We start from the raw sequence: 27519 nt of genomic DNA on the forward strand, positions 1-27519 counted from the left end.
TTTGGGATCTTGGAGAGGTGAGGCGGTGGAAGCCTTGATTAATTCTGTGGCCCCCAGCATGTGTTTATCAGCATTTTCATGGCCAAGAAAGGACTGACTCCCTACTGGCCTATTCCAGTTGACCACCTGCTGAAATTTTGGGTGGATTTGCACTATAAGGGGCTGTCCACTTGCACAGTGTGAAGTAAGCTGGCAGGTTTTTCTTTCATAGCCAAATTGAATGGGTTTGCTGACAACACCACAGATTTTCAAGAAGATGCTGGAAAGTTGGACAAGGTCCTCCTCTTCTTTACTGGATAGATGCCATCCCATTACTCCTGAAATATTGGTGGGACTGAGAGAACAGTGGGTGGCTATCTGTTTCTCCTCCTGTGAGCAAAAGCTGTTCCATGTAGCATCTCTCACTGTATTCTTTGGCACTTTTAGGATTGGAAAGGTCCTAGCTCATTCCAGATTGGATGCAAGTGTGGAGAGACTGCCCTGCACTACCCCCATCCCAGTGCTGCACATCTCTGAGTAGGTGAGGCACAAAGGTCCCCAAAGGCAAACCATATCCTGACACGAGAGCCACACAACTCCTGAGGATCAGGTCCCCTGGCTATGCCAATCACCAAAAGGGGCCAGAGTGTTCACCGACCCTATTCAAATATTGTGCAAATTTTTGCACAGCCCTGCCAAACAAATCCACCTATTTATCCACCCTTCATTAATCGTGATTCCAGTAAGGAGTATGCAAAAAAAACCTGTGCACAAATGCCAATTAGAGGCAGGTAAAATTCCTACTCAACCACCCCCCCCACACACACACACACAAAGGGAGCAACTAGCTGAACCCAGGGAGGGAAGAAGGGAGGGTGGGATGTGAAACACAAAAGAGGCAGAGCTCCAGTTGGGCTTTATAGGCTGTGTCCCACCCATGTCTCACATAGCATATGTGCACTTTGCATGTGTGGCATCTTTCTTCTTCTTCCTACTCACAAAAGCTGTCCCCACCCAAGCCATTCTGTCTGGGAGGGAAGTGGGCTTGTTCCTCAAAGAAAACTTCAAAGTTCACCAAAGAAAGTTGGACTTCCCCACCCCCCAGGAAACATAAGTTCTATATAGAGATGGGTCACTTGCTTTGAATAATTGATTGCTTGTGACATATTTAATTTGATTGCTGTTGTGCAGTTTTCTTCTCAGTGTCCAGTAGGTTGTCATGTTCAGCCGTAACACTTAACTTTGAATAATGCTGTGTTCTGATGTTCTGTCCTTTTCCAGGGCCTAATGCAATGTGGTTTGGGGAAGCTATTTATTTATTTAAAACGTTCTTATACTGCTCCATATTGAAGTTAGATTCTGGAGCGATGAACATAAGGGTAGAATGTTAAAAGATTAAAAACCATATTAAAATTGTTCTTATAAAACAAAGTACGAATGAAATTCTGATTAAAACCTGTGTTTGGTCAATTAAGGAATGCTCCCTGGAATAGGACTGTCCAGAAGTAACACAGTGACCTCCAGGAGCTAGGAGTTCCAAAGGAAAGGGACTTCCTCACTGAAGGCTTTTCTCCAGGGGGACTCCAGTAGGGTCATAGGTTGTCATGCCCCTATTTGAGGAGTCCTCCTCAGAAGAGGAGCTAGAGGCTCCAGAAACCCAGGGCACCCCAGAAGCTGAAGCCCCAGACCACATCCCTTATCTGGTCACTTTTGCTTTTTGGGAGACTGCTACAGACTGTAATTCCCTGTTTAATGAGTGGAAAGGAAAAGAGGCAAATGTCAATGTTTCCGTTTGGTATTTTCTTTCTGTGGCATGTTCACTTGCCACCAAGTGAACATCTTTATTTCTCTTTATTTTTCTACCTGTGTAAATCAAACCAGGTATTTTTTTCAGTCTTGTTCATCTGTTTTAGATAGTGTGGAGATGAACCATTAGATTTGGAATGAGTAATGCCCCAAAAATTGTCAATTGGAAAATGTTAAAGGATTTGAATGAATATGCACACAGAACCTCCCATCCCCCTTACAGTAACCCCAACAAACCCAAATGAGTGATAGGGCAATAAAACAACCAAGGACAAACACATCCAGCTAATGTGATTTAATCCTCATTTTATCCATTTCCCTAATCTAAGCAATAACATGCTGCAATTCATCCATTTCTCTCAATCAGTTCTCCATTTCCAGCCATACTGCCTCTCTCCTTACTCTAAAACTCTAGGGCTCTTTCCTTCCATCCATCCTTCCCTGCTCCAGCTTTCTCTGCCCTTCTGACCCTCTGTTTTTGGGTTTCATCTTCAAAAATACTCTCCTAATTTGGCTTTTAATGGCCTGAATGTACTTTTGGTTTTGTCACGGTATTGAGATCTCGGCACTACACAAAGTGCTATTCCTCTCCTGCTTTTCTGTTAGGTTACCTCTAGGTGGCATTGTGGTATATCAGAACAGTGCAAACACACTAAGAAAAAGCAGTTTTCTTTCACTGTTATTGGATCTTTTAAGCTCTGAAAAATATTTGCCCAAAGAGCTCTTGGAACACAGATGTGAAACTGGAGGGGGTGTACGATATTGTCAATGATATCGTCACATAAACAACTGTGAGTAGGGAATGACAAGCACACACTAAATGCCTTCTGTTGAAAATGCCACTGCATCCTGAGTTAAAATACATTTTCTTCCTTCTCCTGATGTTCTTCTAATCAGTATAACCTCCTGCTTCCTCAGTTAAACAAACTGCCTATGGCCTTAGCTAGACCTAAGGTTTATCACGGGATCATCCCAGGGTCAAACCTGTTCATCTAAGTGACACACAGGGGATCCAGGGATCAGGCAGGGATGATCCTGGGACAATCCTGGGATAAAACTTAGGTCTAGCTAAGGCCTATAATTTAAGAATATTTCTGATCTTGAAACTACTGACCTTTTGACTGAAATTGACAGCTTATACATGCACTCACACTCACATTCTCTTTTCCCAGGGAGTTAACAACATATGCTGAGTTGTTGTTGTTTTTAATTGCCCCAAGAATAGTTGTTTTAAAGGATATTGTTGTTTTTATGTTCTTGATGGTTTTAAATTTTATATACATATTTTTAATGTTCACTGTTTTAAACTTCTGTAAACCTCCCAGAGAGCTTCAGCTATGGGGTGTTATATAAATATAATAAAATAAATAAAATAATAAATTATTTAACTTCATAGCAACCTGCAATTAAATACATGCACAAAATGGAGGAAAGTTCTGTACTTTCACACAGGAATTCCAAGTCAAAGTGTTGCATGGGAACATATAGCAAACATCTTTTTTTCCTGAGCAATTCATCGGAAAATTTGTAACTTTGAAGTAATAATTATCTTCCACTTTAATTATCCAAAGGATGGTCATTATTTCTGCTGCTTCATAATGTCCCTCTGGAGTTTCAGTGGCCACTGGTAAAAATAACAACAAGATGGTAAAGGTTGTCATAAATTTACCTAGTACCAGTTAGAGATAGGGAGGGGACTAGGAACAATCAAGGATCAGTATTATAATGTTAATGCTTAAATTATAGAAGTGTTGTTGAAGAAAATAGGGATCTGTGTGTAGAGGGAAGATTTGCCATTGTATTGAGGATGGTGGTGTTAGCGGTCTTGCTGCTGTCACTGTTCTATCATATGGTTTGTCAGGCTCATACGGCTAAATGCAGCTTCCATGGTCTTCACTCTCCACTTCACAGGTATCATCAGTCAGGAGACTTCATTATTGGCGGCATTGCTACTCATGGTGTTTTTGTCTCAAGTCCAACATCCTTCACTGAAGAACCCCCACCAGACTTGCCTGAAGAACTTGTGTAAGGATGGAATTATTCCTTGTTTTCGTTTCCATTTATTATGTCACTGGAATTATCAGTCCTAGAGCTGCTGCCTCAATTTGTGGCTGAGATTGGAACCTTCTACACACTTACTTAGAAAAAGGGATGAATGCAATACTCCCTAGCCAGTACGTGTCAGTTTTGTGCGTTTCGGTCACAAGTTCATTTTATCCAATTGCCACACCAGTTTTCACACTGAAAAGCATGAATATTGTATCTATTTTCATATGCATCTTTCTCTCATATACATGTTTGTACCAGTACCCACAATCTACTCATTTTTGTCTGCAGTCCTACATATTCACTTACCAGGCAGAAACCCCATTCTAATTCATAACAATTTCCTTCTTAGACTATGTTTATATATTGTGTGTATGTGTGTGTGTGGTGTAAATGTTGACTAACAATCTGTGACTCAAGTGATGAATCTCATTCTAGCATAGTGCCTAAGAATTACCAGCATCTCCTGGCCTTTGCATTTGCAGTAAAAGAGATCAATGAAAATCCACAAATATTACCCAATATAACACTGGGATTCCACATCTATGACAGCTATGACAATGCAAGGAGAACCTATCGTGCAACCATGCTACTTCTATCATTGCTGGAGAGATTGGTCCCCAACTATGTATGTGACACCCAGAATAATCTAATTGCAGTTATTGGAGGATTAGACACTGAAATCTCTCTTCAAATAGCAAATAACTTGGATATCTATAAGTTTCCACAGGTAGGAGCCGTTTGCTTGAATGTATGTGTAATTTGGAAATAGACTCCTAATTATCTTCTCCCAGGATGAAATGACATTTTTATTTATTTCATCATTTCATCCACAAGCTGATGTGTTGTAATTAAATGTGTTTAAAATTTTATTTTGAAAGCAATACAATTTCTTATGGGTGTGCTCTGCTCGTTTATGGATCCCTGGATTCAAAGTGGAGCAGGCCAATCCGGACCTCCAAAGCCCAGTTCTGGAGCAGATCGGTGAGGTCTGGATCAGCCCGAAGCAGTTCAGAATGGTCCAAAGCAATTCGGACCATTCCGAAGCTTTGGAGCTAGGTAAGAGGGGAGGGGGGCTTATCTGGCTCCATCGTCCACCGCGGTCTGTGCGGCGGATTCAACTGCCACCCAGGCCTAAGGCCAGAAATAGCCTATTTACAGCCTTAGGCCTGGGTGGCAGTTGAAGCCACTGCATGGACCACAATGTCAGTGGATGACAGAGCCAGGTAATTGGGGGAGGGGGCTTACCTGGCTCCACCATATGCTGCAGCTGCAGTATGTGTAGCGGCGGACGGCGGAGCCAGGTAAGTGGGAGAGGGTGGATTATTCGGCCCCCATTTTGTCCCCCCTTCCCCACTTACCTGCCTCCGCCATCCACCACAGCGGCAAGTAAGTGGGGAAGGGGGACAAAATGGTGTCCGAATATCGATCCAGACCTCCAGATCTCACTCTGGATCCAGTTCTGGAGTGGATCACTGGAGGTCCAGATCGACCCGAACCAGTCCAGAAGGTCCGGATCAGGATCCAAAGTGGTTTGGGGAGGGTGTGCAAAGCCCTACTATTTCTTGGTATTTTATAACAGTTGTGTGTGTGTGTTGTTATTGTTGTTAGTTGCCATCAGTAGTATTTAAATGAAAGATGGGATACAAATTCAAGCACAAAGAGATTAAACTCTAAAAATATCAACCTTCCTTAACATGGTGTGCCTGAATACAACTCTGATCACTACCTCCTGGCTGAGGATACTGGATATTGTAGTCTCACAGATTTCAGAGTGCATCAGATTATATAAAACTTGATTACAGTATGGCAACAATAAGGTATGGCATCAGTGTCTTGCAGAGCTGTTCTAAAAAATGTTACATTGTTAGCTATCTATTTGTACTATTTAAAGGAAAGACAGGATGCAAATTTAACCAACCATGAAATGACAAACTTTTTATTTATAGTAGCCCACTGACAATGATGAAATTCCCTAACATGGGACTCATCTACATCAAGCAGGATATTCTACTATGAAAGCAGTGTGAAAGTGGTATATAAAAGGCAGGAGCGAAACTACTGCTTTATAGCGATACTAAAGTGCACTGACAACTGTTGGGGCCCATGATACATCTACACCCAGCAGGATATAACACCATGGAAGTGGTATGAAAGCGGTATGTGGTCTGTTTCAATGGGTCCCTATAGTTGTCAGTGTACTTCAATACTGCTATAATGCAGTAGCGTGACTCCTAGCCTTTTATATACTGCTTTCATACCTGCGGCGCAGAGTGGTAAAGCAGCAGTTTCTGCAGCTGAAACTCTCCCCACGGCCTGAGTTCGATCCCAGTGGAAGCTGGTTTCAGGCAGCCGGCTCGGGTCGACTCAGCCTTCCATCCTCCTGAGGTCGGTAAAATGAGTGCCCAGTTAGCTGGGGGAAAGGTAATAATGGCCGGGGAAGGCAACGGCAAACCACCCCGTTATAAGGCCTGCCAAGAAAACATCAACGAAAACTGGCATCCTTCCAAGGGTGACTCAGTGCTTGCACGAGAGGTTCCTTTCCTTCCTTCATACCTGTTTAGTGCCTGCTTAGTGTAGGTGTTAAAATACTGAAAAAATAAGGTCTTCAGCCGGCGATGGAAAGAAAACAATGTAGGTGCCAAGCAAACCTCTCTGCGGAGGTCGTTCCACAACCAGGGTGCCACAGCAGAGAAAGCCCTTCTCCTAGTAGCCACCTGCCTCACTTCCTTTGGCAGGGGCTCATGGAGAAGGACCCCTGTGGATGATCTTAACGTCCGAGCAGGCACATATGGGAGGAGGCATTCCTTCAAATAACCTGGCCCCAAACTGTTTAGGGCTTTGAATGTTAATACCTGCACTTTGAATCGGACCCAGACCTGGACTGGCAGCCAATGAAGTTGTAGAAGGACTGGTGTGATATGATCTCGCTGGCCAGTCCCTGTTGGTAGGCGGGTTGTCCTGTTTTGTACCAGCTGAAGTTTCCGGACCATTTTCAAAGGCAGCCCCACGTATAACGCATTGCAGTAATCCAAATGAGAGGTTATCAGAGCACGGATAACTGTCGCTAGGCTATCTCTGTCCAGATAAGGGCATAGTTGGTATATCAGCCTAAGCTGATAAAAGGTGCTTTTTGTCACTGAGTTCACCTGTGCCTCAAGTGACAGTTCTGGATCCAAGAAATTACAGACCCGATACTTTAGGGACAGGGTAAACATCACCTCACCGAACAGATGAACCACCTGCTAACAGTATCTCCATCTTGTCTGGATTGAGTCTCAGTTTGTTAGCCCTCATCCAGTCCATTACTGTGCCCAGGCACTGGTTCAGAACAGCCCAGAACAACCTGGGTTTGATGAAAAGAAAAGGTAGAGCTGGGTATCATCCACATATTGGTGACACCTCAGTCCACATCTCCGGATAACCTCCCCCAGCAGCTTCATGTATATGTTAAACAGCATAGGGGATAAAATAGAGCCCTGTGGAACCCCATGGCATAGAGCAATAATCCCCCAGCACCACCTTCTGAAAATGGCAATCCAAGTAGGAGTGGAACCACTGCAACCCAGTACCTCCAACTCCCAGCTCAGACAGCCTATCCAGAAGGATACCATGGTCGATGGTATCGAATGCTGCTGAGAGGTCCAAGAGAACCAACAGGGTCACACACACCCTGTCTCTCTCCCAGAAGAGGTCATCCCACAGGGTGACCAAGGCAGTTTCCATTCCAAAACCAGGCTGAAACCCGATTGAAATGGGTCTAGATAATCCATTTCATTCAAGAGTGCCTGGAGTTGTCCTGCAAACACCCGCTCAAGCACCTTGCCCAGGAAAGGGATGTTCGCCACTGGCCTATATTTCTTAGCATCTTCCCAGTCCAGGTTTGGCTTTTTAGGAGTGGTCTGATTACCACCTCTTTTAAAGGTGAGAGGGAGCACCACTCCCTCTCTCAAGAAGGCATTTTACAACCTCCTGGACCCAGCCTGCGATCCCCTCCTTATTTGATGTAATAAGCCATGAAGGGCAAGGGTGAAGCACACAGGTCAAGCACCTTGTCCACATCCTCAGGCCTCAATAATGCTCAAGTATGGAAACAATAGAATTTACATGCCTTGTGCATTCTTCTGAGAATTGCTGATATAATGTTTGTGCATGGTTTTGAACCCCACTAAGTGCTAGATGAATTAATATAACCTTACAACCACTTCTGAAATCTCTCCTTAGGTCATATATAGCCCTGCTCCGGTCATGAATGATAAGACTCCAGGACTTCCCTTCTACCAGATGGTTCCTCAGGAGGCGATTCAGAATGAGGGAATTCTCGCCTTGCTCCTGCATTTCAGGTGGACGTGGATTGGACTTGTTTATATTGACAATGACAATGGAGAGAGATTTGTGCAAACTGTGTCTCAAATGTTTACTCAGAGAGGTGTCTGTTTTGCCTTTATAGAAAGGATCCCCAAATTTACTTATGTTTCTGACATTTACGGCATGCAAGAACAGGGGGCAAAAATACATGATAAACTGGTGGATAGGAAAGCCAACGTAGTAGTGGTCCATGCAGAATCGTATTCCAGTGCAATTTTTAGATGGCTGCCAAGACTAGCAGAACTACAGAACAGGGCACAAAAAATAAAAGGCAAAGTGTGGATAACAACAGCCCAGATGGAGATCAATTCATTTGTTATTCAAAGAAACTGGGACACAGAAATATTCAGTGGTGCTCTCTCCCTCAGGATACACTCCAATGACCTGTCCAGATTCAAGTCGTTTGAAGAGAGCAGAAACCCTTCCAATGCAAAAGGAGATGGCTTTATCAGAGACTTTTGGCAACAATCTTTTGGCTGCATATTCCCAGATACAGCAGAGGATGGTGTAGAAGCTGAGATTTGCACTGGGCAGGAAAAGCTGGAGAACCTTCCTGCATTTTTTTTTGAAATGAGCATGACTGGCCAAAGCTACAGTATTTACAATGCTGTCTATGCTGTGGCCCATGCTCTACATGCTATGCTCTCATCAAAAGACAAACGTAGAGCAATGATGGATACTCAAAGTCAGAAGCTTCAAAATCAGCAGTATTGGCAGGTAATGTTGTTGACTTAGGATTTCAGGGTTCTAGTCCCAACTTCACCATGACGTTCACTGGGTGACTTTGGGCCACCCACTGCCCCTCAGACTAACCCAAGTGGCATGGGTTTTTTGAAGGTAATTAGAGAGAGGAAGAGAATAATTTAGCCACTTTTGGTTCCTTAAATGTTGGGAAAGGAAGGGAAATAAATGTAATAATGAATAAACAAATAAATAAATGAGGTGTATTTATTATATCAACCATTTCCTACCTAAAGAGCATCTCTGGCATCATTCTGCTCTTGCTGTTAGACCTTAGTCTTATATATCCAATAGCAGACTTTTCTAAACTCTTGCATTTCCATTTTCAATCTAGCTCCATCAGTTTCTTAGGGTTGTCTCATTTAACAACAGCGATCAAAACAAGATTTTCTTCAATGAGAAAGGGGAGGTAGTAGCTGGATTGGATGTTAATAATTTGAAATTTTTCTCCAATGAATCCTTTCTCCGTGTGAAAGTAGGAAGGATGGATGTTCAGGCCTCTCTAGATCAAGCATTCACCATTGATGAGGATGCCATCACATGGCACAGCTGGTTTAACCAGGTAGGAACCAATTGTCAGCTATTGTTTCTATAAATGTGGAAGCCTAGAAGCCTAGAAAGAGCCTTGAAGAAAGTGATGAATGGAGAGGCGAGTGACTAGATATGCCCATGCATCTCATAATGGAGGAAGGTGGTTCCTCCATTATGATGATGAATGTTTTGGGATGAAAAGGAAATATAAAGCTTTAGTTAAAAAGAAAAAGTACCAGGCACAGAAAGATCTGTGGCAGAGTTTAATAATGGCATCTAAAATGATTGATTCGGTTGCTTTCTGGAGAATAATTGCTGGTGGCATGCATAGCAACACAGTCAAACTTGACTCTTGTATCCTTCCCACTGTATGGGAGTCACATTTCATGAGTATCTATGCAGTGAATAATGGAAATCTCCAGGGACCACAGGGGAGTCTAGAAGATATGGTGGATTGGGCACCCATATCTATCTCTGAAATTACCAATCTGGTACAACAACTAAAATTAGGTAAAGCGCCAGGTTCTGATACTATTCCTGCCGAACTATTAAAGGCCAACTTTGACTGGTGGGCACCTGTTTTAGCTTCCTTATTCACCTGGATAGATCATACAGCATGTATCTCAGATGATTGGGGATTAGCAATTATCATTCCAGTTTATAAAAAAGAGAATAGATCTGACCCAGCCAATTATAGACCTATTAGTTTGCTGAGTATGCTCGCCATCTGCTTGACAAATTATTGGCTTGGCTTCATGCAGAAAATATTACTGAAGAAGGACAAGGCGGATTTAGAACAGGGAGATCAACAACGGATCAAGGTTTTGTCCTTCAACATTTAGGCCATAGGTAGACCTAAGGTTTATCCCTGGATCATCCAGGGGTCAAACCTGTTCATCTAGGTGACACACAGGGGATCCCAGTGCTCTGGGATGATCCCAGGATAAACCTTAGGTCTAGCTATGGCCTTAGTTTATAAATATGCCTCTCCTAAAACTAGTGCCCTTTTCTCTGTATTTATCAACTTTAAGTCAGCATTTGACTCTATTCCTAGAGATAAATTATGGGCCAAATTTGAGAACACCAATATTGACAGAAGATTATTGCTGCTTATGTGGCGTCTGCATGAAAACACCAGGCTTCGAGTAAATTGCAACAAGGAAGGGGTTTTATCAAGACCTGTCCCTACATCTAATGGAGTTAAACAGGGGTGTATTTTGGCCCCAACCTTGTTTAATTTTATTAACTCAATAGTGAAGAGACTAACAAACCCTGACTTCCAGCCACCTAAGTTGAACAATCGTTCTTTATCAATTCTTTTATATGCTGATCATGCTGTGCTGTTATCTCTAACCAGTATTGGGTTAAGACGCTTAATGAGGGCTTTGCATTTATATTGTAATATGGAGCTACTAACAATTAATTATTCAAAGACCAAGGTGGTGGTCTTTGGCAGGAGGAAAATAAAACCTAAATGGATGATTAATGAAAATCCTATAGAGCAGGTTGCTAGCTATAAATATCTGGGAATGATGTTCCATGTGTCAGGATCATGGCTCACGTATATAAATCATGTGGTGACAAATGCGTGGAGGAGCACTGCAGCACTGATAAGATTTTTTTATACTAAAGGCGGGCAACATATCCCCTCCACGATCCAAGTGTTTGTGGCCAAAGCTATTGCCCAAATGCTATATAGATCTCAGCTGTACACCTATTATAACCTCCGCCCTTTAGAAATTATTCAGACCAAATTTCTAAGAACTATACTTTCAATACCTCACTGTGTGTCCAATGCTGCTTTGCGGCTAGAGTCTGGTCTAATTCCCATTGAAGCCCATACCAAATTGCATATGATAAATTATTGGTTGAAACTTACATTCCTACCAGTTGGGCTGGCTCCTTTGATGCTGTTGGACTCCTTTCAATCAAAATGGAAAAAGTATTTGGGTTAGGAATGATCTCTATTGGGATTTTCTCCCAATGCTTTAATAGCTTTAGGCTATTTAAATGCCAAGGCAGCTGTCAAACAGAGAATCTGGGATATTGTATTACAAGAGCATGTAAGCTCATTGTCTTATTCCAGTCCTTTAAGAAATAAGACATTTGAGTCAAGTGCTTATCTGACCGATCTGACTTTCACTGATTATAGAAAAGCTTTTACTTTGGCCAGATTCGATGTTTTGCCCTCCAAGTTTTTGGAGGGGAGATTTCAGGGAATACCATTCCAAGACTGTCTATGCCCATGTAATAACGGGGATGTTGAAATGGTGAGTCATGTACTTTTATACTGCTCCTTTTATCGGGATCTTTGGAATGATCTTATTCTACCTATTTTATATAAATATCCGGGTAGAACTGCAAAATTTTATATTTCCTTATTACTCTCGGATAAGATTCCTTATATTACCAATAAAGTAGCTATTATTTTTTTTGCAATTACAATAACATGCCGTACCTTTTTAGCCCCTGAGTGTATCTTGTGATTTAGATGGATTTGCTGATATAACTGTTATGAACTCTGACTCTCTAGATGTAGGTAGATGTAATGTGTTAACGTATTTTGTATAGAGTGTTTGTCTGTTAAATGTACTGCTGGTATTGGTCAATGACCATAATAAATATATATTCATTCATTGAGGAAGGTGGCAAACAGAAAACGGGGTTGGCATTGTGAGAATGGAGAGGGAAGGGAGCAAAGATGCAGATGCAGATGGAGACCGACAGCAGGCTGTAGTCTAGAGGAAAGAAGATTGAAAGAAGAAAGGTGAATAGAGGAAATGACCAGAGACAAGAAGAGACTGGGAACAATAACTGAGAACAGGCAGGACCATAAAAGGGAGGGTGTTTAAGGTCTATCTATCTTTTAGGGGTGTGCATAGAGTGTCTTCTCTGCCCCAATGATTGGGATGGCGCTCCATTGAGGTTATTCTCTGCCCTGATTTCAGAGTGGCTCCTTTTACTCTGCCCTGTTGGATTACCTGTCAGAGAACCACCCTGTTTGGGATAAACAATCTAGTCAATGGAAATTAATCAATGCTTACAGCTCCATTATTTTTAAAAACAAAGTCATGAAACTTGGCACAACAATAGTGTGTATGTAGGTCTTAAGATGTGCAAAGTTTAGAGCAGATCCCTTAATGACTTAATTTTTTTAAAAAAAAAAATTAAAGCAAGTTATTAATAGGGGTGTGCACGGACCCCCCGCTCCGCTTCACTTGCAGATCCACCATTTTTCAGAGCGGGCCGCTTCGCCCCGCCCCCGCCCCGCCCACTTCCGCTCCGCTCCGCTCGGAGCTCCGGATCCGGATCCGGAGCTCCGTTTTTTCCCGCCATAGGGTTGCATTGAAAGCTAAAAAAGTATACAACTTTTTTTCTGTTCAAGTTAGAAACCTCACGTTTGGCACCATGACACCTCATGGGGGTATACACACGCACGCCAAGTTTCAAAGCAATCCCATCATCCCCTGATTTTTGGGGAATTTTTGAAAATCGGGCACCCCATTCACACCCCTTTCCATAGCTCCGTCAATTTGCACGTTAGAAACCTCAAACTTGCCACCATGAAATCTTATCCAGGGATACATACGCACGCCGAGACTCAAGCAAATCCCATCATCCCCTGATTTTTGGGGAATTTATGAAAATCCAACACCCCATTCACACCCCTTTCCATAGCTCCGTCAATTTGCACATTAGAAACCTCAAACTCGCCACCATGAAAGCTTATCCAGGGATACATATGCACGCCGAGACTCAAGGCAGTCCCATCATCCCCTGATTTTTGGGGAATTTATGAAAATCCAACACCCCTTTCCATAGCTCCGTCAATTTTGCACGTTAAAAAAAAACCTCAAACTCACCACCATGACAGCTTATCCAGGGATACATACGCCGCACGCCGAGACTCAAGGCAGTCCCATCATCCCCTGTTTTTGGGCGGGGCTTAAACCTGCAAAATTTGGAACTTCCAAAACTCCAAGTGAGCGCAGGAAGGACTTCTCCCCTGAGTCAAAGCCACACACACACAACATCCCTGCGAGGTGGGCAGGGGAGGAGGGAGGGAAGGCAGGCAGGCAGGCATGCAGCTGGCATTTCTGGGGGCATAAGGAAGTGAGCCAAGGATAAGCCAGTAATGCATATAAAATGGAATAAATAAACAAACAAAGGAGGGGTGGAATTAAAAGCAGCAGTGTTGCTCAATAAACAGCAAGAAGAATTTTTTAAAAAAGGCTATATCTGTCTTTTACCAGCAATAGGGGGATGTGCCCGGGGGAGGGGGAAGCAGCTGCCAGTTCAGCTCAAGAAAGCCATTGCTTCACCAACAGCTCTGAGATTGAGAAGTAAACGCTCACTTCAACTCATAACAGGCATTGCTCCACCGTTTTACTCTCTTTGGAAGGCTCTAATGGCCTTCCAGTGCAGGAGAGAGTGGGGGCACGTCCACGATGAGATGCCCTAGGGAGCTCATCCCCTTGCACCACATCTTTTCAGTTGTTCCCCAAAGTTAGGGTGGGGAGCAGTGCTGTGTTTCTATCTCTTATTCTTGGCTTAGTATATGATTTCAGGTTGTGTTTGTGCATTTGGTGGGGCTACTGTGTTAAAAAACACGGGGAAAAGTCCGTTCAGATGAAGAAAGAGAAGTTTCCCAGAATCCCAAGTTACCCATTTTGCCTATGCCCTCCTCTAACTTTGGGATCATGTGATCATGACCGGGAGCTGACTCTGCCCCTCAGCCCTTTGAAAAAGGTATTTTTCCCGCCGATTTTTTAAAAACTTCTAGCCCGCGACCCGTACGATGCAGAAAGTTGAGAGTGGTCTCAAAATGACCCCCATCCACGACTCTCTGTGCACAAGAATTTTCAGAACGATAGCTTAACCCCCCCCCCAGTTATCCCCGATTCTTTCCCTCAATGCAATCCTATGGGCGAAAAGCCGAAAACGCAGTTTGAGCCACGCGGTGGACCCGATTTTCACAAAAATATAGCCCGCGACCCAGACAACGCAGAGAGGTGAGAGTGGTCTCAAAATGACCCCCATCCACGACTCTCTGTGCACAAGAATTTTCAGAACGATAGCTTAAACCCCCCCCCAGTTATCCCCGATTCTTTCCCGTAATGCAATCCTATGGGCGAAAAGCCGAAAACCGCCGTTTGAGCCGCACTGTCCCTGTTTGTTGACCCGATTTTTAAAAAATTCTAGCACGTGACCCTCACGACGCAGAGAGGTGAGAGTAGTCTCAAAATGACCCCCATCCACGACTCTCTGTGCACAAGAATTTCCAGAACGATAGCTTCAAAAAGAACGTAGTTATCCACAATTATTTGCCGCAATGCAATCCTATGGGCGAAATGCTTTCAAGATGGCGACCGGAGCGCTCCGCCTGAACTAGGAGCTCCAAAAATGGCCGCTTCTCTTCGCCTTGCTTCTAGGGGTCCGCGGTCCACTCCTACTCCGCCTCTGGGTAAGGCGGAGCAGGCCAATCCGCTCCTGCTTCTACGCTCCTAATCGGAGCGGAGCACATGCCTAGTTATTAAGGCTTTTGGAGCTACGCTGGACCTGTGTTAATGTATTGGATTCCCTCCCCCTTTTTTTATTTGTTATGTTTTTTTTTAAAAAAAATTACATGTTTTTAATTTTACTGTAAGTTTAATTCTATTTTACTTTTGTAAATTTAAATTCATATGTTTTACTTGTACATGTTTTAATTTTGTAAACCACCTTGAGTCCCCATACTGGGAAAAAGGTGGGGAAATAATAATAATAATAATAATAATAATAATAATAATAATAATAATAATAATTGGTTTTCACATTATTTTTTAAAAAAACTGTTGCCATTTAAAATAAAATAAAGATATGAATCTTGTCACAATTTTTTATTTTTATTTTTAAATTTCCCCCTCAAACCATTTCCATCCCCCTTAAACACCCACCCACCCATTAACCTACCGCTGTGCATTTATGGAAGGAGCTTTTATCCTTTACTTTTCTGAGGTAGATCTCTGCTGCTGTTGTTGGGACCCCAGCCTGCTGCACTGGAAGTCCAGCCATCCAACAGGAGTAATAGTTTAACTGAAATCAAGAGCCTGCTTGACTCAGGTGTAGAATCATACTCACTCACAATGCAAGCCAGCCCACTAGCACTTTTACATAGTACATGATTGACTTCTCTGAATCTGAGCAGAAAGATGCCTCACCCCGATCCGGAGCTCCAATCGCGATTTTGGACGGATTTTTTACATAGGATTGTATTGGGCGAAAAAATGCCTATAGCTTCTTTGTTTTTAAAGCTAGATCCCTGAAACTTACTGTGCTTAGAGATTCATGATTGGAGGTAATTTGTGTAGGTTTAAAAAAATATATGTTGTGCGGTTTCCTTGCAATTAATTTTTATTGAATGGGTAAAAAGCAGGAGGGGGAAGCTTTTTTCATCATTGATAGACAGCTTCATCTCCCAGTCATGATGATAAGGGGTCACCCCATGTAAATCATCATCCAATCCCAATGTTGGATGGGGGACTAAGCCAGAGACACTTTTTTGTCTTTGTCTTTTGTAGGACTTTGGTCAGTGAGGAGTGGATTGGCAAAGCAGTAGCCCAAGCAAACTCATACAACCTTATGTTGCTCCAGTAAAGGAACCAACTACCAATGTTTTAAATAATATACAAAGTAAAATAAAAGATAGGCAACACAGCACTGCAAGGTAACCACAGTAACCTTGGTGGACAATGGGATAGCAGTGGTGGAAGTGGATGATGTCCTGTACGGCATGTGGACATGCACAGTGCCCACTGCCCTTGAGGACAAACAGAACTTGGGCTGTGCTCCACTTTGCTTCAGTTCAGAGAAGTGATAGTGGAGTGGCCTGATTCGCCTCTGACAAAGGCAGAGACAAATGGGGTCGGGGGGCAGCAGATTTTTGTATGTGCTGCTGTGCTCACCCTGTTTAAGATTTCTTGAAGTTCCGTGGGTTTATTTTTGAAGTGGTTAACCTGAGAGGAAGATTCTGATTTAGGTTTAACTTTAAATATCCCCCCCCAAAAAAATCAGGGCATGATCTGATTTCCTTCAAAGTGGCCATGCCTAAGGATCTATTTAGTAGGGATGTGCTCCGCTCTGATTAGGAGCGTAGAAGCAGTAGCGGATTGGCCTGCTCCGCCTTACCCAGAGGCGGAGTAGGAGCGGACCGCGGACCCCCTAGAAGCAAGGCGAAGAGAAGCGCCCATTTTTCGGAGCTCCGAGTTCAGGCGGAGCGCTCCGGTTGCCATCTTGAAAACATTTCGCCATAGGATTGCATTGCGGCAAATAATCGCGCATAACTACGTTGTTTTTGAAGCTATCTTTCTGAAAATTCTTGTGCACAGAGAGTCGTGGATGGGGGTCATTTTGAGACCACTCTCACCTCTCTGCATTGTCTGGGTCGCGGGCTATATTTTTGTGAAAATCGGGTCAACCGCGCGGCTCAAACTGCGTTTTCGGCTTTTCGCCCATAGGATTGCATTGAGGGAAAGAATCGGGGATAACTGGGGGGGGGGGTTAAGCTATCGTTCTGAAAATTCTTGTGCACAGAGAGTCGTGGATGGGGGTCATTTTGAGACCACTCTCACCTCTCTGCGTTGTCTGGGTCGCGGGCTATATTTTTGTGAAAATCGGGTCAACCGCGTGGCTCAAACTGCGTTTTCGGCTTTTCGCCCATAGGATTGCATTGAGGGAAAGAATCGGGGATAACTGGGGGGGGGTTTAAGCTATCGTTCTGAAAATTCTTGTGCACAGAGAGTCGTGGATGGGGGTCATTTTGAGACCACTCTCACCTCTCTGCGTTGTCTGGGTCGCGGGCTATATTTTTGTGAAAATCGGGTCAACCGCGTGGCTCAAACTGCGTTTTCGGCTTTTCGCCCATAGGATTGCATTGAGGGAAAGAATCGGGGATAACTGGGGGGGGTTTAAGCTATCGTTCTGAAAATTCTTGTGCACAGAGAGTCGTGGATGGGGGTCATTTTGAGACCACTCTCAACTTTCTGCATCGTACGGGTCGCGGGCTAGAAGTTTTTAAAAATCGGCGGGAAAAATACCTTTTTCAAAGGGCTGAGGGGCAGAGTCAGCTCCCGGTCATGATGATCCCAAAGTTGGAGGAGGGCATAGGCAAAACAGGTAACTTGGGATTCTGGGAAACTTCTCTTTCTTCATCTGAACGGGCTTTTCCCCGTGTTTTTTAAAACAGTAGCCCCACCAAATGCACAAACACAACCTGAAATCATATACTAAGCCAAGAATAAGAGATAGAAACACAGCACTGCTCCCCACCCTAACCTTGGTGAACAACTGAATCGATGTGGTGCAAGGGGATGAGCTCCCCTAGGGCATCTCATCGTGGACGTGCCCCCACTCTCTCCTGCACTGGAAGGCCATTAGAGCCTTCCAAAGAGAGTAAAACGGTGGAGCAATGCCTATCATGAGTTGAAGTGAATGGTCACTTTTCAGTGGTAGAGCAATGCCTGTTATGAGTTGAAGTGAGCGTTTTACTTCTTCTCAGAGCTGTTGGTGGCTGTCTTGAACTGGCAGCTACTTCCCCCTCCCCCGGGCACATCCCCCTATTGCTGGTAAAAGACAGATATAGCCTTTTTAAAAAAAAATTTCTTGCTGTTTATTGAGCAACACTGCTTCTTTTAATTCCACCCCTCCTTTGTTTATTGATTGATTTATTCCATTTTATATGCATTACTGGCTTATCCTTGGCTCACTTCCTTATGCCCCCAGAAATGCCAGCTGCATGCCTGCCTGCCTTCCCTCCCTCCTCCCCTGCCCACCTCGCAGGGATGTTGTGTGTGGGGTGCCCGATTTTCAAAAATTCGCCAAAAATCAGGGGATGATGGGATTGCTTTGAAACTTGGCGTGCGTGTGTATATCCCCATGAGGTGTCATGGTGCCAAACATGAGGTTTCTAACTTGAACAGAAAAAAAGTTGTATAATTTTTTAGCTTTCAATGCAAGCCTATGGGGGGGGGAAACGGAGCTCCGGATCCGGATCCGGAGCTCCGGGCGGAGCGGAGCGGAAGTGGGCGGAGCGGGGGCGGGGCGGAGCGGCCCGATCCGGAAAATGGCAGATCTGCAAGTGAAGCGGAGCGGGGGGTCCGTGCACACCCCTACTATTTAGAAGCTATCATGGTGCCCATTTCCATGTGTGTATCTTACAAAATAACGGAGATAACTGCATTTTTGTAAATGAGGGGAAATATTTTAACAATTCCCCCCAAATCAGGGCATGATCTGATTTCCTTCAAAATTGGAATGAATAAGGAATTGCAATGAATTAGAAGCTATCATGGTGCCCAGCTACATGTCTGTATCTTGAAAAATGACAGAATGCAGTTTTGGAAATTGGGGGAATGGTTGAGGGTTAAAACATTTTAAAAAATTGCTAAAAATCAGGGCGTCATCTGATTTCCTTTGAGTGGCAATGCCCAAGTCCATGTGTGTATCTTACAAAATAACGGAGATACTGCATTTCTGTAAATGAGGGGGAATCTTTTAAATATTCCCAAAAAATCAGGGCATGATCTGATTTTGTTCCAAATTGGCATGACTAAGGATCTATTTAGAAGCTATCATTGTGCCAATTTTGATGTTTTTAACTTGAAAACTAAAGAAGTTATAGGCATTTAACCTTTGCAATGCAAATTATGGGGGGGAAAGCAGGGTGGAGGCGGATCGATGTGGAGCGTACCCTATCTGAAAGGATCAGATCAAGATGTGGAGTGGATCAGGAGGTCCGTGCACAGCCCTAACAGATAGATAGATAGATAGATAGATAGATAGATAGATAGATATGGATAGATATTATCATGACCTTGTTGTTCCTATGGTTTATAACATAATTTCAATTCTCAATCAGTCCATATATTGTGTTTCCCTAACACTTCTGTAGTATATGACCTTGATTTAAAATGCTGCTGCTGATCAATCATAAGGAGCACTGATAGATTTCCAATGAGCAGCAATCATGAATAGATTTGTAAACTTTTCAAGCTTTAGGGAGATGTTGTAAATGATAACCAATAATTTATTTTATAATTTCCAAATTATAAAAGCAGGGTTTATGAGTGGACAAGCTCCCCAAAATAAAGAAAAGTAGAAACAGCTTGTAGTGTACCAGTAGTCACCGCTTTCTGACATGCTGTGTCCATTTTGCAACATACAGGTGGACCTGAGAAACTGAACATTTCCAAGCTCATTACTGTCACATTTTTTTATTCTGCTCTTTCTTTCATGGATTAGACACGACCACTTTCTGTATGTACTGAGAGTTGCCATCCTGGTTCTAGCAAGAAAGTGAAGGAGGGAAAACCATACTGCTGCTATGATTGCATCCCATGTCCAGAAGGGAAGATTTCAAACCGGGAGGGTAGGAAATATACATTAAGTGTACCGAGGCATAGAATGAACATCAAGATGAAATTATGCATACACTAGGATTCCTATTTTTCAGTAGTTGTAATAGGATAACATGATTTTGTAATGGGCAGATGTTGCTGAAGTAGAAAGAATCAGGTTTGTCTGTATTGCTCTTCAATATTCTTAAATACCAACAAAACCTTTAATATAATAACCATAGCAATTAGGGATGTGCTCCGCTCCGATTAGGAGCGTAGAAGCAGTAGCGGATTGGCCTGCTCCGCCTTACCCAGAGGCGGAGTAGGAGCGGACCGCGGACCCCCTAGAAGCAAGGCGAAGAGAAGCGACCATTTTTCGGAGCTCCGAGTTCAGTCGGAGCGCTCCGGTCGCCATCTTGAAAACATTTCGCCATAGGATTGCATTGCGGCAAATAATCGCGCATAACTACGTTGTTTTTGAAGCTATCGTTCTGGAAATTCTTGTGCACAGAGAGTCGTGGATGGGGGTCATTTTGAGACCACTCTCACCTCTCTGCGTGCTGTGGTTCACGTGCAATATTTTTTTAAAAATCGGGGCAACCGCGGGGCTCAAACTGCGTTTCGGCTTTTCGCCCATAGGATTGCATTGAGGGAAAGAATCGGGGATAACTGGGGGGGGGTTTAAGCTATCGTTCTGAAAATTCTTGTGCACAGAGAGTCGTGGATGGGGGTCATTTTGAGACCACTCTCAACTTTCTGCATCGTACGGGTCGCGGGCTAGAAGTTTTTTAAAAATAGGGTCAACCGCGGGGCTCCGTTTCGGCTTTTCGCCCATAGGATTGCATTGAGGGAAAGAATCGGGGATAACTGGGGGGGGTTTAAGCTATCGTTCTGAAAATTCTTGTGCACAGAGAGTCGTGGATGGGGGTCATTTTGAGACCACTCTCAACTTTCTGCGTGCTGTGGTTCACGTGCAATATTTTTTTAAAAATCGGGGTTTGGGTTTTTTTTTTTTATTATTATTTTTTTGGAAGCGATGACAGGCACATTCAACTCCCAATCCTGATGAGAATTCATCTCCTCAGAAAGCATCCTCCTCCAATCCCAGCGTTGGAGGGGGGACTAAGGCAGACCCACCCTGAGAACTTTCTGTTTTGTGTCTCTTTGTGGGTTGGCGTTCGTGGAGGGAACACTTACTTAGCTAGTGCTCCTGCTTTGGAGATAGATTAATTTAATATAGGTTTAGTTTGGCGCGTGTGTGTGTTTGTTTGCTTCTTTCTGACTTGTAGCTTAGTTTGCCCTGTGTTTTCCCCTTACTTTGATTTAATATAAACTTTATTTTTGAATTTTGGAGTGTGTGGTTGGGTTGGTTGCCCCCCCCCCTTCCCTGTATTAAAGCCTGACTGTTCTGCTTTTGTGAAAGCTTTCTTTTGAAAGCATACACACACTTTTTGTCCCATTTCCCTACATTTATATTCTTAAACATATTTTATTATATTCTTTCACATAGTCCATTAGTATATATTCTCATACATATTATATTAGTATTCATATTTTGTTCTTCTTATAGTAGTGGTTGGTTCTTTTTCCCCCTCCCCTCTCTTAAATCCTGATTGTGTTTCCTTCTATCTTCTATATACCAAATATACCAAAAAAATTGGATTCTCTTTTTCTTCTCTGTGTAACTTCGACGGAGTGGGCTGCTTTTGTCAAGTTCAACAGGCAGCCACAGATTGAGCATTTTGGGGAAAGCATACGCACACCATTTCCCTATTCTTAAACATATTATTATTATATTCTTTGACATAGTCTTAGTAGTCTATTAGTATACATTCTCATACATATTAGTAGTAGTATTCATATTTTGTTCTTCTTATAGTAGTGGTTGTCCCATTTCTTGTCCCATTTCCCTACATTTATTAGTAATATTCTAAAACATATTATTATATTCTTGTAGATATTCTTAGTAGTATATTCTCATACATATTAGTAGTAGTATATTTTATTGTTCTTGTCCCATTTCCCTACATTTAAACATATTATATTCTTCTTATACATATTCTTAGTAGTACCTTATACATAGTATTAGTAGTATTAATATTTTGTTAGTCATCATGAAAAGAGAAAGCAGGCGTGCTGAAAGCAGCAAGGCTCAGTCTGCCAGCAGGGCTTCCTCTCCTCCTGTGAAACTCAAACGGGCAACTCCTTGGCTGACTGCTCCAAAACAGAAGCAGGACAAGCAGCAGGCAGAGCCACTCTCTTCTGCAACTTGTGCCCGGCGTTCTCTTTTTGAGGGTGGGAATGGGAAAAGTGCCCGTTTGCAAGAGGCACGTGGCAGCAGTGCCATTAGAGGAGGAGGAGTATCCCCAACTCCTTCATTCTCCTTTCAGCCCACGAGCCCGCTGATGGACCTAGACGAGGTCCTCAGCACAGTGGAGGGGGGGGAGGAGGAGGAGGCGGTGGGCCTCCAGGATGTGGGGGCTGAGGAGGAGCAGCAGCAGGCCGAGGCTCTCTCCCCAGTCTCATCCCACACCCCTGTTTCTGTGGCAACACCAGAGAGCTCAGGCGGGCAATTGGTGGTGTCACCACAGAAACGAAAGACAAGCATCGTGTGGGACCACTTTGAGTTGGGAGCGGATCCCCGCTTTGCTGTCTGTCGCCACTGCAAACTCAGCCTAAGCAGGGGTTCATCGACAGGGCATTATGGAACCAGCAGCATGAAGATGCATCTTCATAGGCAGCACCAGGCGATCTTGCTGGGGAAAGAGGCGGGCAAGGCGACTGGTTCCAGGGGAAAGCCGAAGGCTGCTGCTGGCACTGCCACTCTAAGCTCTCCATCTCCCATCCCCACAAGGGTTAGGCAGGCAACCCTGCAGGACATGGGGTGGGGGAAGTATTGACCCACAAGATGGCGTTTTCCAATGCCCACCCAGGGTGCTACTGTGTTGGGGCATCTGCCGGGACTGACTCCTCCCCAATACTAGATCTATGACATGTCACTCTGCCTGCCCCTCTGCTAGCCTGTCCTCCTCGGTGACCGACTCGCTGGGATGGTTTGCGTTTGCAATGCGTGACTAACTGCAATGCTGGCTTAGAAACCAGCCATCACTTCCTTGTGCCCCCAGAAATGCCCGCAGCCTGCCTGCCTGCCTGCCCGCCTCCCCCGGGGTGCTGCTGTGGTGGGGCATCTGCCAGGACTGACTCCTCGCCTACTCTGCCTGCCTCTCTGCCCGCCTGGTGCCTGGTTTGCTCCCAATCGTCCTCCTCTGTGCCCCTCAAGGCGTAACTGCTGGCTTAGAAAGAAACAACCAGCCATCTTTGCCTCACTTTGCGCCCACTTATGGGTTGGTTTGCTATGCGTTAGTGCTCAAGCCATCCTTGCGGCACTACAATGCATGCTGCCTGCCTGCTTTCCATTGATGGTGCTATATAAATAAATAATAATAATAATAATAATTCTCCCCTTCCCGCCTTGCAGCGATGGTGTATGTGTCTTGCTTTGACTAAGGGGAGAAGTCCTTCCTGCGCTCACTTAGACTTTATCAAATTCAATAATCCCTTTTTCAAATGTGCCAGAAGATTTAGGGTTATCTCGTGGCATGTTGGGATTGCCTTGGAACTGGCCCCATTGAGCTGTCTGCAATTGCAACTTTAAATCCCTGACATACTGGAGTGTTCAAATTTCAAAAGTTCCCCTAACATCAGGGGATGATGGGATTGCCTTGAAACTTGGTGTCCATGGGGACACATGGGTAAGCTGTCATGGGACCAAAGGATAGGTTTCTAACGTGCAAATTGACGTAGTTGTAGAATGGGACTTGATTTGGGGTGAGTTAAAAAGTTTAAGCCGCGCCAAAAATCAGGGGATGATGGGATTTGCTTGCAACTTGGCGTGCATGTGGACACATGGATAAGCTCTCCTGGTGCCGAGTTTGAGGTTTCTAACATGCAAATTGACGGAGCTATCCCAAGGGGTGTGAATGGGGTGCCCGATTTTCATAAATTCCCCAAAAATCAGGGGATGATGGGATTGCCTTGAAACTTGGCGTGCATGTGGACACGTGGATAAGCTATCATGGTGCTGAGTTTGAGGTTTCTAACGTGCAAATTGACGTAGTTGTAGAATGGGACAATTTGGGGTGAGTTAAGCCATGCCAAAAATCAGGGGATGATGGGATTTGCTTGCAACTTGGCGTGCATGTGGACACATGGATAAGCTCTCCTGGTGCCGAGTTTGAGGTTTCTAACATGCAAATTGACGGAGCTATCCCAAGGGGTGTGAATGGGGTGCCCGATTTTCATAAATTCCCCAAAAATCAGGGGATGATGGGATTGCCTTGCAACTTGGCGTGCATGTGGACACGTGGATAAGCTATCATGGTGCTGAGTTTGAGGTTTCTAACGTGCAAATTGACGGAGCTATCTAAAGGGGTGTGAATTAGGGTTATGGGAGGTGCGTTAGAGGGTAGAGCCGCGCCAAAAATCAGGGGATGATGGGATTTGCTTGCAACTTGGCGTGCATGTGGACACATGGATAAGCTGCCCTGGTGCCGAGTTTGAGGTTTGTAACATGCAAATTGACGGAGCTATCCCAAGGGGTGTGAATGGGGTGCCCGATTTTCAAAAATTCGCCAAAAATCAGGGGATGATGGGATTGCCTTGAAACTTGGCGTGTGTGTGTATACGCCCATGAGGTGTCATGGTGCCAAACGTGAGGTTTCTAACTTCAACGGAAAAAAAGTTGTTTACTTTTTTAGCTTTCAATGCAAGCCTATGGGGGGGCAAAAACGGAGCTCCGGATCCGATCCGGAGCTCCGGGCGGAGCGGAGCGGAAGTGGGCGGAGCGGGGGCGGGGCGGAGCGACCCGCTCCGAAAAATGGCGGATCTGCAAGTGAAGCGGAGCGGGGGGTCCGTGCACACCCCTAATAGCAATACATCCTGAGTATAAAGGATAAAATGAAGGATAAAATACAGAAGAGGATGAAGCGAACCATGTAAGCTGCCTAGGGTTCTCCATAAGAGGGAAACAGATGGGATATAGTAAATAAATAAATAAGGCACAGAGGCCTAATCTACACCAGGTGGGATATAGCACTATGAGAGCAGTATGAAAGTGTATCTGGAACGTCTCAATGGGCCCCAACAGTTCTCAGTACAGTTCAATACTACTATAAAGTAGTAGTGTGGCTCCTTCCTTTTATGTACCATGTTCATACCACTTTCATAGTGCAATCTCCTGCTTGGTGTAGATTAGGCCTGAGTCTCTGAATCATGGCCTGTTCATGGGTGAATGCTTGATAGAAAAGTAATACAGAAGAAGGCTGTGCCCTTCCCTTCTAGACCTAGCACAGCTGTCACATATACTAATGACAATTTTAGATTTTTATTTGCAAAGTATGTACTTTAATTGAGCCTGTCTTTGAGCAATGTTAACCTACTTCATCTGATGCAGACTTTCTTGACACTGGTTGTTTCTTAATGGTTGTGGCTGAAGAGGCAGTTGACTCTGAAAAGCTAATGGCAGATACAATATTATAACAAAGAAGAGGGAAGAGCCCCCCCCCCCGCCAAAAAAATTCCACCATAGTGGAAATGGAGAATGCTGCAGCCAACCATATCAAAATGCATAATTGCTGATTGGATATGATGACAATTGGGATGTTGCAGGTGCCTAATACCAGTGTGGAGTCTGACAGAACCTCTGAACCTCTGTTTTTGGACTTAGAGTCACTTACTGGACCCATCTGCTGAGAGCTGGGCAGTCCACAGACAGGGGTTGGCCACCTGCTCCTTTGCCTTTTTATTTATTTATTTATTTCATTTCATTTCATTTCTATACCGCCCAATAGCGGAAGCTTTCTGGGCGGTTTACAGTTCTCAGTTTCACAAAATTGCAGCACAGGTATTTCGGGGAAAGTAATGTTGCATAAATTGTGGCCGTAAAGGGTCAATCTATGCCACATTACAGATATATGCCTATAATATTGCATAGATTGCCCATTTAGTGCTGCAATGAATGCAACATTACTTTCCCAGAAACATCCAAGCCATCATTTTTGGTGGCTCAGGATGTGGCTGGATGGCCAAGTGGCACTTATTTGTCATTTGATGAGCTGTTCATGGGTTAGTGCAGTGTGGGTGACGATGGTGGCTCGGTCAGCAACCAACAACCAAGGATGAAGATGAGTCCATCCAGCCCTAGCTATCAACTGTATACTGTATCCATGCAAGTACAACCATCCATTCTGCAAATGTGCACCTGCATGATTCTGACTGGGACTTCATCAACACAACTTCTAGCAGTGCGCTCAGGTTCTGAGAAGAAAGGGTGAGATTTGCCTCTCACCACCCTTTAGAATGCTGAAGCCACAGGCAGTTTTGCATAGCAAACCACCTCACCAGTCACCACAGTTCTTTCATATTCATGGAACGTCAGTAAGTTTTAGCACACCTTTTTGAACTCAGCCAGAGCTGTGTCTTTAAAGTCAAATCTTCTGCTTTAGATCGCTGCCAATCTCATCATGTCATCTCTGCCACTGATTGTGTCCACTGGTCTGAATGGAGAAAATTGAGAATTATGGCATGTTTATTTGTGAGCTGAGCTGTACATCTTTTCTTTAATTTTATAGATATGAATGACTGCAACAAATGCTCAGACAAAGACTATCCAAGCAAGCATCAGGATTTCTGCATTCCAAGGACTCTAAGCTTCTTGTCTTATGAAGAACCTTTGGGGCTCAGTTTAGCCTTCTTTGCTCCTTCCTTCTCTTTGATCACAGCTCTGGTGCTGATTATGTTTGTAAAGCACCACAACACTCCCATAGTCAAAGCCAACAACCAGGAACTCACTTACACTCTCCTCTTCTCCCTCCTGCTCTGCTTTCTTTGTACATCCCTATTTATTGGCCGTCCTGAGAAGCTGACATGTCTCCTCCGACAAACTGCCTTTGCCATCATCTTCTCCGTGGCTGTCTCTTCTGTACTAGCAAAAACTATCATGGTAATTCTGGCTTTCATGGCAACCAAGCCAGGATCCAGGATGAGGAAGTGGTTGGGGAAGGAGCTAGCCATCTCCATTGTTCTTTCCTGCTCCCTTATTCAAGCAAGTATCTGTATTGTGTGGTTGGGAATCTCTCCCCCATTCCCAGATGTCGACATGCACTCAGTGGCTGAAGAAATTGTATTGGAATGCAACGAGGGCTCTGTGACTATGTTCTACTGTGCCTTGAGCTACATGGGCTTCTTGGCCATTATCAGTTTCACTGTGGCCTTCCTCTCCAGGAAGTTACCTGGCAGTTTCAATGAGGCCAAGTTCATCACTTTCAGCATGTTGGTCTTTTGCAGTGTTTGGTTATCTTTTGTTCCATCCTACCTAAGCACCAAAGGAAAATACATGGTAGCTGTGGAGATCTTCTCCATTCTAGCCTCCAGTTCTGGATTGCTGGGTTGCATCTTTTCCCCCAAATGTTACATTATTATGCTGAGGCCTGAGGTAAACAACAGGGAACAGTTAATGAGAAGAAAATTCTGAAAAGAAAAGATGTCTGTATTTCACAAAACTTAGTGATTTTGAGGTTTGTGTGTGCACAGCATAAGATTGCTAATTATTTTCCTGTCAGCAGCTGCCTTTTATTACTCTTCCTTGCAGAACTCCAGATCTCCCCTGCTTTTTAGA

The 27519-nt window shown here is 44.0% G+C and overlaps 1 protein-coding gene across 1 annotated transcript; it reads left to right on the top strand.

The window, feature by feature from the left end:
* The first annotated feature begins 1583 nt into the window (after window positions 1-1583).
* LOC134405566 (vomeronasal type-2 receptor 26-like) lies at window positions 1584-27375 on the top strand. The gene is made up of 7 exons (XM_063136812.1): window positions 1584-1774; window positions 3697-3810; window positions 4270-4561; window positions 8056-8916; window positions 9275-9502; window positions 19750-19876; window positions 26474-27375. The coding sequence occupies exons 1-7, from the start codon at window positions 1584-1586 to the stop codon at window positions 27373-27375; spliced, it is 2715 nt and encodes a 904-aa protein (XP_062992882.1).
* The last annotated feature ends 144 nt before the right edge of the window (window positions 27376-27519 follow it).

This window comes from Elgaria multicarinata, chromosome 11, assembly GCF_023053635.1.
Source record: "Elgaria multicarinata webbii isolate HBS135686 ecotype San Diego chromosome 11, rElgMul1.1.pri, whole genome shotgun sequence".
NCBI classification, from domain to species: Eukaryota; Metazoa; Chordata; class Lepidosauria; order Squamata; family Anguidae; genus Elgaria; species Elgaria multicarinata.